This window comes from Athene cunicularia (genome assembly GCF_003259725.1).
Source record: "Athene cunicularia isolate RWA chromosome 11 unlocalized genomic scaffold, athCun1 chr11_part1, whole genome shotgun sequence".
Classification (NCBI taxonomy): Eukaryota; Metazoa; Chordata; class Aves; order Strigiformes; family Strigidae; genus Athene; species Athene cunicularia.
The window spans coordinates 19,416,995-19,428,337 of NW_020799113.1; the positions used below are offsets into that span (position 1 = coordinate 19,416,995).

The following is an 11,343-nucleotide window of genomic DNA, read 5'->3' on the forward strand; positions in this document are numbered from 1 at the left end:
ATGTGTATAAGAGACAGGAAACAGACCATCAGGGCTTCTTCCAGTCAGCCCTGCCCGTCATTGTCATGCAGGTGGGTGGTAGCTGGGGCACGGCCATGCTGAGAGCCCCCAGAAACGGGGCTGTGGCTTGCAGCCTCTCACTGACTCACCTCCACTCCTTTCTCCCTCTCCCACAGTCCACGAGGTTTTTTCCCATACCCTGCAGCTGCTCCGTGAGCAGCACCTCCTGGAGGCCCACGCAGAGCTCATGATGATGGAGCACCTCCGCGACGACATCCTCTCCCAGCTGCACCTCCGTGGGCTCTCCAGTGCCCAAGCAACTGTGCTGTCCTACTTCGGTGGCCTGCAGGAGCTCAATGAGAGCCTGGCCAAGCAGCTGTGGGACATCGTGGGCAGCAGCCTGCGGCTGGTGCGTGAGGACCCAGTTCTCTTCGTCACTGCTGTAAGAATCATCGAGCGGGAAGAGAAAATAGACGATACGCTGCTCCTGGAGGCCACCTTCCTGCCCCCTGGCCGCCCAAAGGGCTGGAGGCAGAAGTTTTACCACGTTCTCCAGGACACCATCACAGGAGCCCACTTTCATGCTGACTGCATGGACCCTGAGGGGCCAGGGCTGGCCAGGCACCTGGCAGCACTGCAGAAGGACATCGTGTCTGAGCTGCGTGTGGTGAAGGACCTGATGGTCCAGTGTGTCCCAGCTCACTACAACATCCTCAGCGTCTGCACTGCCACCTACCACCAGGCCCTCACCAGCCACCTCCAGGACATCCTCCGAGAGGATCTGGACAAACAGGCACTTTTCCTTCTCCTCGAGTGGACGCTTCGTGTGTACCACAGGTCAGCACCCACCTACCACCAACCAGGCAGGGGAGATTGTGGAGAACAGGATTGTCCACCAGCATACGAGTGGGTTGGGAGAGCGGCTCCAGCTGCCTGGGGATGACCACAGGGGGGGGCAGAAGGAGAGGTAGGAACTGCTAGAAAACACAGATCTTCCCAGCCCTGTCCCACCTCTGCCCTCCAGCTCAGAGATGATGGGTCACCCTGACCTTCACCCAGAAGTGGATGTTTCTGCTCTGGGTCCCTTGATGTCCCCCGAGCTCGTGGATCAGACAGAGAGGAAATACGTGGTGAAAGTCAAGGTGAGCAAGCAGGACGGTCAAAGGGGTACAGGGACCCAGTGACCACCACTGAGCCAGCATCTGCTCTGACAGCAAGAGGAGACCATGAGCCTGTGGGACGAGGCCCAGGACTCACTGCTGTGTCATGTGCTGGGTCTCAAGGGAGTTGGTATCCAACTTCTTGGGCCGACTGTGGTGGGTGTCCATCCCGCAGGCTAGTGTACTCGAGTGGATGCAGAGGACCTTGGAGGTGGAGTTCAAGGAGTGGTTCAGGGAAGAGGAACCTGAAACAGACCATCAGGGCTTCTTCCAGTCAGCCCTGCCCGTCATTGTCATGCAGGTGGGTGGTAGCTGGGGCACGGCCATGCTGAGAGCCCCCAGAAACGGGGCTGTGGCTTGCAGCCTCTCACTGACTCACCTCCACTCCTTTCTCCCTCTGCAGATGCTGAATGAGAATATCCAGGTAGCCTCCTTGATCACAGACTCTCTGCAGCAGAAAATCTACAACATGGCCTTGGAAGAGCTCGAAGCATTTCTGGGCCGGTCAGTGGAGCCCCTCACACCCCTGCCCATCCTCACTGACCCTGGGTCCCATGGCCAACCACCACAGGCTGATGGTGGAGATCTGCTGTGGCAAACCCTGCCACCTCTCGGAAGGCTCAGCAGCCCGTCCACCCATAGGGCTACTGTTTCAGCCTTGGGGCCACCAGCTCCCAGGGCTTGCTGCCCTAGGTGCCTCTCCCATAGCACTGAGCCCTGCTTTCCCGAGGGGTCCACAGTGAGTCCCACTGTCCCACCCTGCCCAGCAACCTGTCACTCTCCAACCCAATGGCAGGACCTGGAAAGGGCCAAGTGAGCTCACAGAATTATTCAGGCGTGTCCAGAGAAGGGCAACGGAGCTGGTGCAGGGTCTGGAGCACAGGTCTGATGGGGAGTGGCTGAGGGAACCGGGGGGGGTTAGTTTGGAGAAGAGGAGGCTGACAGGAGACCTCCTGGCCCTCTACAGCTCCCTGACAGGAGGGTGCAGAGAGGGGGGATGAGTCTCTTGAGCCAAGGAACCAGCGCCAGGCCCCGAGGGAATGGCCTCAAGCTGCCCAGGGCAGGGTCAGGCTGGCTCTGAGGAAGGATTTCTGTGCAGAAGGGGTTGTTGGGCGTTGGAATGGGCTGCCCAGGGCAGGGGGGGAGTCCCCATCCCTGGAGGGGTTGAAGAGTCGGGCTGAGCCAGCGCTGAGGGATCTGGTGGAGTTGGGAATGGTCAGGGTGAGGTTCATGGTTGGACTGGACGAGCTTCAAGGGCTTTTCCAACCAAGATGATTCTGTGATTCTATGAGCTGGGAGAGTTGCAGGAGGTCCATGTGTCCCCTGGAGCAGCTCCAAGTCCTTGTGGTGAGGTGTCTGGAGCTCTACCCACCCATGGTGACTGACTCGCTGTGTTGCAGTCTGCGGGAAGCCCTCATGCGGTGCGGGAAGGAGCACCAGAAGGACCGTACCATACCCAAGTACTATGTCTCTTACCTGCTGGCCATGCTCAACAACAACCTGGCTCTCAGGTAATGTGCACCAGCACCTTGCAGCTCTTGTAGCAACCCCACCACCCACAAGGAAGCCATGTCCTCCCCATCCCCCTGCAGCACCGGTGTCTCCACCATGATTCCTAGGCTACCTGTCCCCTCTCTTCTTCTGTCTCTCCTAGCTCCTCCATCTCCTCCCTGCACCCCAACATGGCCCACAGAGAAGTCCCCGCATCCCTCCGGGCTGCTCTAGACAGGATGCAGAAGAAAGCCTGCCAGCTGCTGCTGGAGGAGCTGCTCCTGGACCTGCAGGTACATTTGTCCACAGCCCCTGAGACTGGCAGAGCTGCAACAAACCCAGCACCGGCAAGAACAGCCCTACTGCTACACCCCCAGGCACTGGTTTAGTCCCTCCTAGGACCCGTGCCATGCACCCCATGGCCTGCTATCATCATGCAGCCACCTCAGCCAGCCTGGCTCCCAGACCTTGATAAACCGTCTGTGGCTCACCTGATGTCTGTCACCAGCCAGCACTGCCCTGTATTGCTGGGGCAGATGGCTTGTGGCCCCAAACCATTTACCAACTAAGCCCAGGAGCCACATCCCCCCCTCGCCCCAGCTGCCTCACGCTCCTTTTTATGGCTGTTTCATGGCAGAAAACCAACAGGAGAGAGTCAATATCTGTGTGGAGGATGCAAGCCCATGTGTGACTGCCCGAGTCATTTCCTGCCAGTGTAGTCAAATTTAGCTTTCCTGGAGTCTGGTCCAAAAATCTGGAATAATTAACAGCATTGCTATTTAGGGCTTGAATGCCATAAAAACAAAGAAGCAGCTAAAGGGTGAAATGCTCACAGGCAGCTTGGAGACTGCCATGGCCCCAGCAGAGACACAGAAGGAATGTGTGCCTGCAGGCAGGAAGACAGGCAAGGACAGCAGAGGAGGAGGAGGTCAAAGCCCTCAGCCAAAACCATGTTATGTCTACGCAAGGGAAGTGGAGTGAAAATTAAAAATAAAATCACAGCAGGACAGGCCAAAAGCAAGTGTGCAAGGAGCAGCTTGCTGCCCAGACCTCAGGTGCTGCCCACAACGGGGCATCGCAACCCAGATAAAGTCCCGAAACGTGGCGCTCTGGGTGTTAGGGAGGGGCAACCCCAGTCAGTGTATTTCCGTAAGTTCCTAATTTAGACCACTCTTCTATATTTATGTTGACTTTTGGCTGGCAGCGGGTCCTCGGGGGTGTTGCAAGGTAGAGTGGCTGTGCTGGCAGGCAGCAGGCAGGCAGGGGCTGCGGGATGTTGTGCCACCCTGCAGCTGGGCTGGGCACCCTACGCTGCTCCTCTGCTCCTTTCAGCCCCTCTGCCTGCAGCTGCCTTCCCGCAAGTGGCTCTCGGGGACCCAGCTTGTCAGCAGCATGTGTGAAGTGATTGACAAGTATGCAAAGGACTTCTCCCGCGTCAGGAAACCTGTCTTCACGGTACAGTTGCTGCGGGGTGTCCTTCAAATGTCTGCTTTGTCTGCAGGGCAGGGAGGTTGGGCAGCTGGGTGTCGTACTGGGATGCAGGGTGCAGTTGCTGCTGGGTTTGCTGGAGAGCCTGTATCCTCCAGAGGATGACATCATGCAGGGTTTCCCTCAAATTCAGCTACTTTCTCTATCCCTCTGACCAGGGGGCTTCCCAGCAGGTTGTCCCCACAGCTTGGTGTTGTATCCAGCCCCTTTCCCTTCTGCCTTTCCCTGGGCAATGGGGTCCAACACCCAGGCGATGCCCAGTGCTAACAGCTCTCCCTGCCCAGCTCCTGCTGACGGAGAGTGAGTTCCTGGTGGCGAGCCAGTATCTACGGGCACTCATGCAGAAGAAGATGGTGTGCAAGAGCAAGGAGGAGCGGGGCCAGCTCTGCGACCGCCTACTGCAGGATGCCACGCAGCTCCGGGAGCTCTTCTGTGGCCTGGTGAGAGGCGCCCAGGTGCAGTGGGGAGCCAGGGCTGGGCCACAGGAGGGGAGTATCACACAGCGAGGAGGGTGCGAGGAGCTCATCGCTCACCTCCATCACCCTCCTGCTCCCCTCCAGCCCACAGCAGACGTGGTGGGTTTATCAGCCCACAAACAAGACAGGGCTGTTACACTTGGGCAGTTGTGAGGCCAAGACAGCAGGAACTGGCTGGATTAGGGACTCGTGGGACTGCTCACCCTGTGCAGCGCAGGTCAGCAAGGCTGCACAGCCTTATCTTGCCCCGGAGGACACGCTAGTGGGGAGACACCACCACAAGGTCTCCACGTGGGCACTGAGGACTGGGCTGCAGCTCACCAGCCACCACGGTGGCCTCCTCCCGGTCTCAAACGTGGCCACTCTGCTTCCCAGGGCCTGGACCGGAGCCAGCAGAGCCTGGAGGCCGTTTTTGCCCTGCGGGAGCTGATCTGCCTCAAAGACCCGACACTACTCAGCCTGGAGGTGCTGGGCTTCGTCACCAAGTACCCTGATGTTAGGTAAGAAGCCCAGCTTGGCTCTCCCATGACATGATGTAGGTGTGAGTCTGCCCAGGGGAGCCAGGCTGGAGCTGGACCCCGTAAGGTTATGCTGCAGAGCAGGCAGAAACCTGGGCTTTTTCCTCCTCCTCCCTGAGGTTTCCTTTCCCCTGCTCCAGGTTTGAGGGGTTCTCACAAAGTCCCAAGGGCAAAAATGTAAAGGAGAAAGCAGTTCTGCTGTGGCATTCACCCATCTGTGTTTGGTGACCAAACAAAGTGTGAGAAATCACAAACCACCAAATAGGAAATGTCAGAATCAGCGGAAACCCATGAAATATCAAAACCAAATTCACAAAGTCTGTCAGGTTTTTTTTCCAACAAATTTTAAAGTTTGTTTGAGGCAAAGTAGTAGCTCTCCCCTGGCCTGAGGTCAGCTTCTCCATATCGTGGGGGGTTTGCAGGCAGGACATGAGCACTGTGGATGTTGCCATGGGCCAGCAGCACCCAGACTCACCTCTCGCTCTCTGCCCAGTGATGAGCACATCTCCACCCTGCTGGATCTCCGGGGCGACGTCTCCAAGGAGGTGCGGCACATGGTGCTGGACATGATGACACAGCACCCCCAGGTCCTGCCTGAGAGCTACCGGCCCATCTTCAGCACCATCCTGGTCCCCCCGTCAGAGCTGCCCCTCTGCCTTCGCAAGGGCAAGTGTGCCTGACGCAGCGCCCCACGGCCCCACGGGCGTACAGACCACGCGGGACATCTCCAAGGCTGTGCGTGGGGAGAATGGAGGTGGCATGTGGCATCCCCTGCACGCGGCACCTTGCCCTGTGTTGGGGGCACTCTGGATACGTGCCATCCTCCTCTGGGCTTGCCTCACTGAGCCAACTGTCCCTTATGAGCATCAGTCCTGGAAGACCCAGGTCAGGAGAAAATCAACCCGTAGCTATTTAGCTGCCCCTGCTGAGGCAGTAATTGAGGGCTGCTCCTCTCTGGCCTATTAATAGCCTGAAGAAGAAAGAGGAGCTGCAGGTCAGAGGACAGGAGTCTGCAGCTGGGGTGAGTCAGTCCCATGTCTCCGTGGGGCTGCAGAGATATTTGGGTTTCCCCGAGTCTCCAGACAGCCCGCTGAGCCAGCGTGTCCCAGCCATGGAGTCTGTTACCACTCCAGCTCCAAGGCAGATCGGAGCCTTGCTAGAACCAGCCTTGCAGGAGGATTTTAGCCATGGGAACACTTCCTCTGTTTTGGCTCAGCCCAGAGGTCTGATACTGCTTCTCCACCAGCCGCGGCGCTGCACAGAGCACGGAGAGCGGGTCAGGCAGCTCACCGTGTCTCACGGCTGCAGAGGAGAATGGCACCAGGGGGCCTCGTAACCCTGGGTGGCGCCGTCAGCCCTGTCCTGGCTGGGGGGAAGAGGCAGCTCCAACTTCCTGCTGACCTGCCCGACTCCTGGCCAAACTCTTTGTCAGCATCCAAGACAGGACTGGAGGCCAAACCTCTCAGAGCACATGGTTGTGTCTGACGTGTGACATCCTCCTGTCCCAGGGTTCCTCCACGATGGTCAGCACCGCTCTGGAGGCTCTTCCTCCTCCTTTGCTGCTGTCCAGCACTTGGTCATCTCCTCCCCAGGTGCCACGTGAAGACCAGGAGCAAAGCCTGTCTCTGCCTGCATCCTTACAGCCAGCCCCTGCCGCACTCCACACTCTGCCATGCTTCCTGCCTCGTGGCGGGCTGGATCCTGCTGTCCCTGCCCACTGCCAGAAATAAAGGCTCTGCCATCACTCACCAGCATCCAGGCTCTGCTCCCCAGTGAGTCAGGGAATGGATTGGGGCACATGGGTGACACAGAGAGGGGGGGATTGATCCTCATGCACAGCATCACCCCAGGGATGGCTCCCTACATGCACTGCCACACCATGATCATCACCTGGGGACATGGGGGATGATGGAGACACTACGTACACCCCAGGATGGAGATGACTGTACTATTCCTGCAGCTGCAGCAGTGTGGGACTCAACCTCAGCTCAGGGAGGTGCCCACTGTCCTGCCTGGGGCTCACACTGTGCTTGCCCAGCTTGCCATGCTGGCCACAGCTCCCGGCCTGCCTGGGAAGGCGTCTGCCCTCCCCACCTGCCTCACTGGCTCTGGGACTGGCTCACTTGTGCCGGGGCTGGGGTTCAAGGGGTGGCCCTGAGCCCTGGGAACGGCCAGCTGGGCCCTCTGCTGTCCCAGGTGGGGCTGTCACGGCCTCATGGGAAAACATCTCTGGTGCCAACAGATCTGAAACAGGCCTGGGGACGGGGTGACTGCCGACACCCCAGGCACTGGCACCCATCCCAGCACATCCAGCCCCACTGCTACCCCAGCTGTGTGCCCACAAGCAGACCCCGTGCACCCCATCACAGCCCTGCAGTGCTCTCCTCTCCAGCTCCACAGGCTGTAGTAAGAACTGACAGAACTCATTACAGCGATAGCCCAGGCACCCCAGGGTGCCTTTCAGCAGCATGTTCCCATGTCCCCACTTGTGTGGGACCAGGTAGGTGCCAGGTTTGGCCCGGTGCTGCTGCCTGCAGCTGGCAGAAAGCAGAAGGGGGACCTGCCCTGCCTGGCTACCAGCCACATGGCTCCCAGCTGCTATAAAGCTCGTGGCCCTGGGGACACGGTCCTGTCCTGCCAGGATGGCGTTTCTGTGGGCAGTTGCCTGTCTGGCCCTTGCCACCGCTGTCTCAGGTAAGCGCTGCCTGCAGGCATGGGGACGTCCTCGGGGTGCAGCAGGACCGAGGCACCCTGGGGATGGTGACACTGAGCCACCCGCACTGGCTCAGGCAGCCCCTTAGTGTGAGCCTGGAGCTTTTGGGGTCACCCTTGTGCCCCTTTGCCTCTCCCGCAGGCTGCGGGGTGCCTGCCATCAGCCCCTCGGTGTACTACAGCGAGAGGATCGTCAATGGGCAGAACGCGGTGCCCGGCTCATGGCCTTGGCAGGTCTCCCTGCAGGTACGGCACCGTCCCGCTCCCCAGCACCATCCTGCTCCCCAGCACCATCCCGCTTTCCAGCAGCACTGGTGCCCTCAGCACTGCAGCGGCACGGCACGGCAAGAGGGTGCTGTGGCTGGGAGGTGGGCAGGCACTAAGGGGAGCCACAACACCCTCTGCCTGTCCTTTTGGGGGGGTGGGGGGGGTGGGGTGTCTCTCAGCCTGCCCAGCCCCAGCTCTTCCTCCCTTTTTCCTCCCCAGACCCGCTCAGGATCCCACTTCTGCGGTGGCTCCTTGATCAACGAGAACTGGGTCGTCACGGCTGCCCACTGCAATTTCAAGTGAGGAGTGATGCCTGGCCAGCCCATGGCAGTGCCACCCAGCCAGGGCAGGCGCTCGGGGCACGCTGGGCACCACCAAGCAGCATTTGAGACAGCCCCAAAAACCAGCACCTGAGGAAGCGGGCAGCCCGGGGCTCCCTGCCCGGCTATCCTCACAGTGGCTTCCCTTGGGCACAGAGCCCATCGTGCCCGGGCAGCCCCTGGTGCTGCTCCCAGCCCCGGGTGCTGGTTGCCGTGCACCCCCCTGACTCTCTTTCCCTCTCGCAGCCCGTACTCCCACGTCGTCGTCCTCGGGGAATATAATCTCAACTACAACACAGAGACCACTCAAGTGAAGACCGTGTCCAGGGTGAGCTGGGCTGATGTGGCTGCAGTCCGGGGACAGAACTGCAGCTCTGCACTGCAGCTGCTCCTGCAGGGCAGCAATGAAGCACTATGGTGTCTCTCGGCAGGCTATCACGAACCCCAACTGGAACCCCAACACCTTCAACAGTGACATCACCCTGCTGAGGCTCTCCTCACCTGCACAGCTGGGACCCAGCGTGTCCCCTGTCTGCCTGCCCCCCGCCAACCTGGTGCTGCCCAACAACCTCCAGTGTGTCACCACGGGCTGGGGACGCACCAACCCCAACTGTACGTACGCCACAGCCTCGTGCAGGGCTGCTTGTGGCTGCCATCCCTCCTGGGGGGGTCCACAGGGGCTGGGCATGCCCCTGGGGGTAACACCTTGTGTGCATGGGACAGGGCAGGGGGGAGTCAGGTGGTTGAGTAGCCCTGTCTGGGCACATACAAGTGTGCACAGGTGTGTGCTGATGCAAGCACAGGCATGGGTGTGAGCTCAGGAGGTGGATGCGTGCAGCCCCAGGGATGAGTGTGCATGGGCACAAGCTTGCACAAGACGATCCCACCTGGGAAGACGGGGCACACTGGCATGGAGGGGCCAGGTGCTTTGCAGGGCAGCACCCGTGTGTTTGGGAGCTTGCCCAGGGTGCCTGTGTGCTCCCAAAGGCCCCAGGAGACCCGCCAGCACCAGGGTGATTTAATGGTGCTTCGTTCCCCTAGCTCAAGCCTTGGCAACACGCCTGCAGCAGGTAACGCTGCCCTTGATCTCCTCGAGCCAGTGCATGCAGTACTGGGGCAACCGCATCACCAACTCCATGCTCTGCGCTGGCGGGGTCGGCGCCTCCTCCTGCCAGGTAAGGAGCTGAGCTCCCGCTGCACCGCGGGGAGGGAGGCGGAGGAGGAGGACACAGGGTCTTGCCTCTGTGGAGCCAAAAATTTAACCTATAGCAGCACCCGGGTGTGAGCAGGGGACCAGGTGGCAGGGACCACTCTGGAGCATGTGTCGGAACCATGAAGCAGGAGGTTGTCTTCTCCCCAGGGTGACTCTGGCGGCCCTCTGGTGTACCAGAACGGGAACGTCTGGACCTTGATCGGGATCGTCTCCTTCGGAAACAGCAACTGTAACGTCCGCACGCCGGCCATCTACACCCGTGTCAGCCTGTTCAGAAACTGGATCGACTACATTGTTGCTCAGGGTTAGAGACAGTGCCAGAGGGATCCCTTTGCTGGGCGCTGCTCCCGGCACGGGGAGCTCAGCAGAGCCAGCAAGGGGCCGAGCTGGAAGCAAGGCACCTCACCTCCTAATAAAGCATCAACATTTGTTTGTGCCAAGCACTGCCTCTGGCTCCCCTCCTCTCGCGCAGCAGGCCGGGGTGGAAGGTGTGTGGGGCCCAAGCCCGTGGTTGGGTGCTCCTCTCCTGAGCCCCAGCACTTCCCAGAGCTGGAGCTTGGTGCCCAGCTGGGAAGGTGCTGGGGAGGTGCTGGGCAGGACACGATGCACAGGCAGCGGGGGAGCAGGGCTGGCTGCGGATCAAGGGCTGCTCGGGGGGGTCAAGCACACGGATTACAGCCTGGCACCAACCCAGAGACCTCCATAGCCTTGAGGGTGGGTGATGTTTAGTCTGGAGAAGAGGAGGCTGACAGGAGACCTCCTGGCCCTCTACAGCTCCCTGACAGGAGGGTGCAGAGAGGGGGGATGAGTCTCTTGAACCAAGGAACCAGCGCCAGGACAAGAGGGAATGGCCTCAAGCTGCCCAGGGCAGGGTCAGACTGGCTCTGAGGAAGGATTTCTGTGCAGAAGGGGCTGTTGGGCGTTGGAATGGGCTGCCCAGGGCAGGGGGGAGTCCCCATCCCTGGAGGGGTTGAAGAGTCGGGTTGACCCAGTGCTGAGCGATCTGGTGGAGTTGAGGTTCATGGTTGGACTGGAGGAGTTTCAAGGTCATTTCCAGCCGAGATGATTCTGTGATGTTACCTGGAATGGCCTCGCCACCAACCCAGCTCCTCCAGGAAAGGGACTGTGGAGCTCCCTGGGCTCAGCACAGGCAAGTGCTTCTTGGCTTGCGATGGAGGGTGAGTGCTGATGGCTGCACGGGATCTAAAAAGATCCCTGCCTACAACTGTAACTTGTGTAACAGCCTGCAAACACACATGAAAGGGAGAAATGCCAAAGGCAGCTCCAGCTCTTTGGGAAGGTGGAAAGGGGCAGCTGGAGAAAAGCACGCTGCTTCACATGTGCAGATCTGCCAGGTAACAGAGTGGGTAACTCAAGGCCAACCCAAAGGAAAATCTGAAGCTGAAAACAAAATTCAAGGCCAGGTGACAGGTTTTCAGAAGAAAGTGGTGTTTTCACTCAAACAGGTTCCTGAGACAGTGGCAGGTGCAAAATACATGTCTTGTGTTCACACATGCTCAGTGAATTAAAACCTGGTTTCTGGCAGCTCCAAATAAAGCTGGTCACAAGGACAGTGTGGAGAGAAGCAGGATCCGACTGTCCCAACTGAGGCATGGGTTTGTTTTTTTTCTTTACCAGTGACATGAATGTGATACAAAACCTTTGCTGTGTGAGCCACAGCACCCCCCCACCCCCCAC

At 59.5% G+C, this 11,343-nt stretch overlaps 2 protein-coding genes across 3 annotated transcripts in view; both read left to right on the plus strand.

The window, feature by feature from the left end:
* The window catches only part of EXOC3L1 (exocyst complex component 3 like 1), a 10,095-nt gene extending 3,061 nt beyond the window's left edge, over nt 1-7,034 (plus strand). Inside the window, exons 4-13 of the mRNA XM_026856886.1 lie at nt 177-837; nt 1,025-1,142; nt 1,336-1,461; nt 1,564-1,664; nt 2,561-2,671; nt 2,815-2,944; nt 3,984-4,106; nt 4,424-4,579; nt 4,991-5,115; nt 5,627-7,034. Of these exons, the coding sequence (XP_026712687.1) occupies nt 177-837; nt 1,025-1,142; nt 1,336-1,461; nt 1,564-1,664; nt 2,561-2,671; nt 2,815-2,944; nt 3,984-4,106; nt 4,424-4,579; nt 4,991-5,115; nt 5,627-5,813 (1,838 nt within the window). The 3' untranslated portion in view covers nt 5,814-7,034. The remainder of the gene's footprint in view (nt 1-176; nt 838-1,024; nt 1,143-1,335; nt 1,462-1,563; nt 1,665-2,560; nt 2,672-2,814; nt 2,945-3,983; nt 4,107-4,423; nt 4,580-4,990; nt 5,116-5,626) is intronic.
* Nucleotides 7,035-7,146: 112 nt separating this feature from the next.
* On the plus strand, nt 7,147-10,068 carry CTRL (chymotrypsin like). 2 transcript variants are annotated; one of them, XM_026856889.1, is made up of 7 exons: nt 7,147-7,827; nt 7,988-8,091; nt 8,332-8,411; nt 8,679-8,760; nt 8,864-9,044; nt 9,474-9,607; nt 9,793-10,068. In XM_026856889.1, the coding sequence occupies exons 1-7, from the start codon at nt 7,776-7,778 to the stop codon at nt 9,952-9,954; spliced, it is 795 nt and encodes a 264-aa protein (XP_026712690.1). In that variant the 5' UTR covers nt 7,147-7,775; the 3' UTR covers nt 9,955-10,068. The 2 variants fall into 2 exon arrangements, with proteins under 2 accessions (XP_026712690.1, XP_026712689.1); XM_026856888.1 differs by having other exon boundaries at nt 7,147-8,091.
* Nucleotides 10,069-11,343: the final 1,275 nt, after the last annotated feature.

Bases quoted from the DNA above. Each gene is read 5' to 3' on its own strand.
- CTRL (XM_026856888.1), top strand. From the start codon at position 7,891: ATGGTGACACTGAGCCACCCGCACTGGCTCAGGCAGCCCCTTAGTGTG. The intron at 8,092-8,331 runs GTACGGCACCGT...TTTCCTCCCCAG, and splicing joins CTTGGCAGGTCTCCCTGCAG to ACCCGCTCAGGATCCCACTT. The intron at 9,045-9,473 runs GTACGTACGCCA...TCGTTCCCCTAG, and splicing joins GGGACGCACCAACCCCAACT to CTCAAGCCTTGGCAACACGC.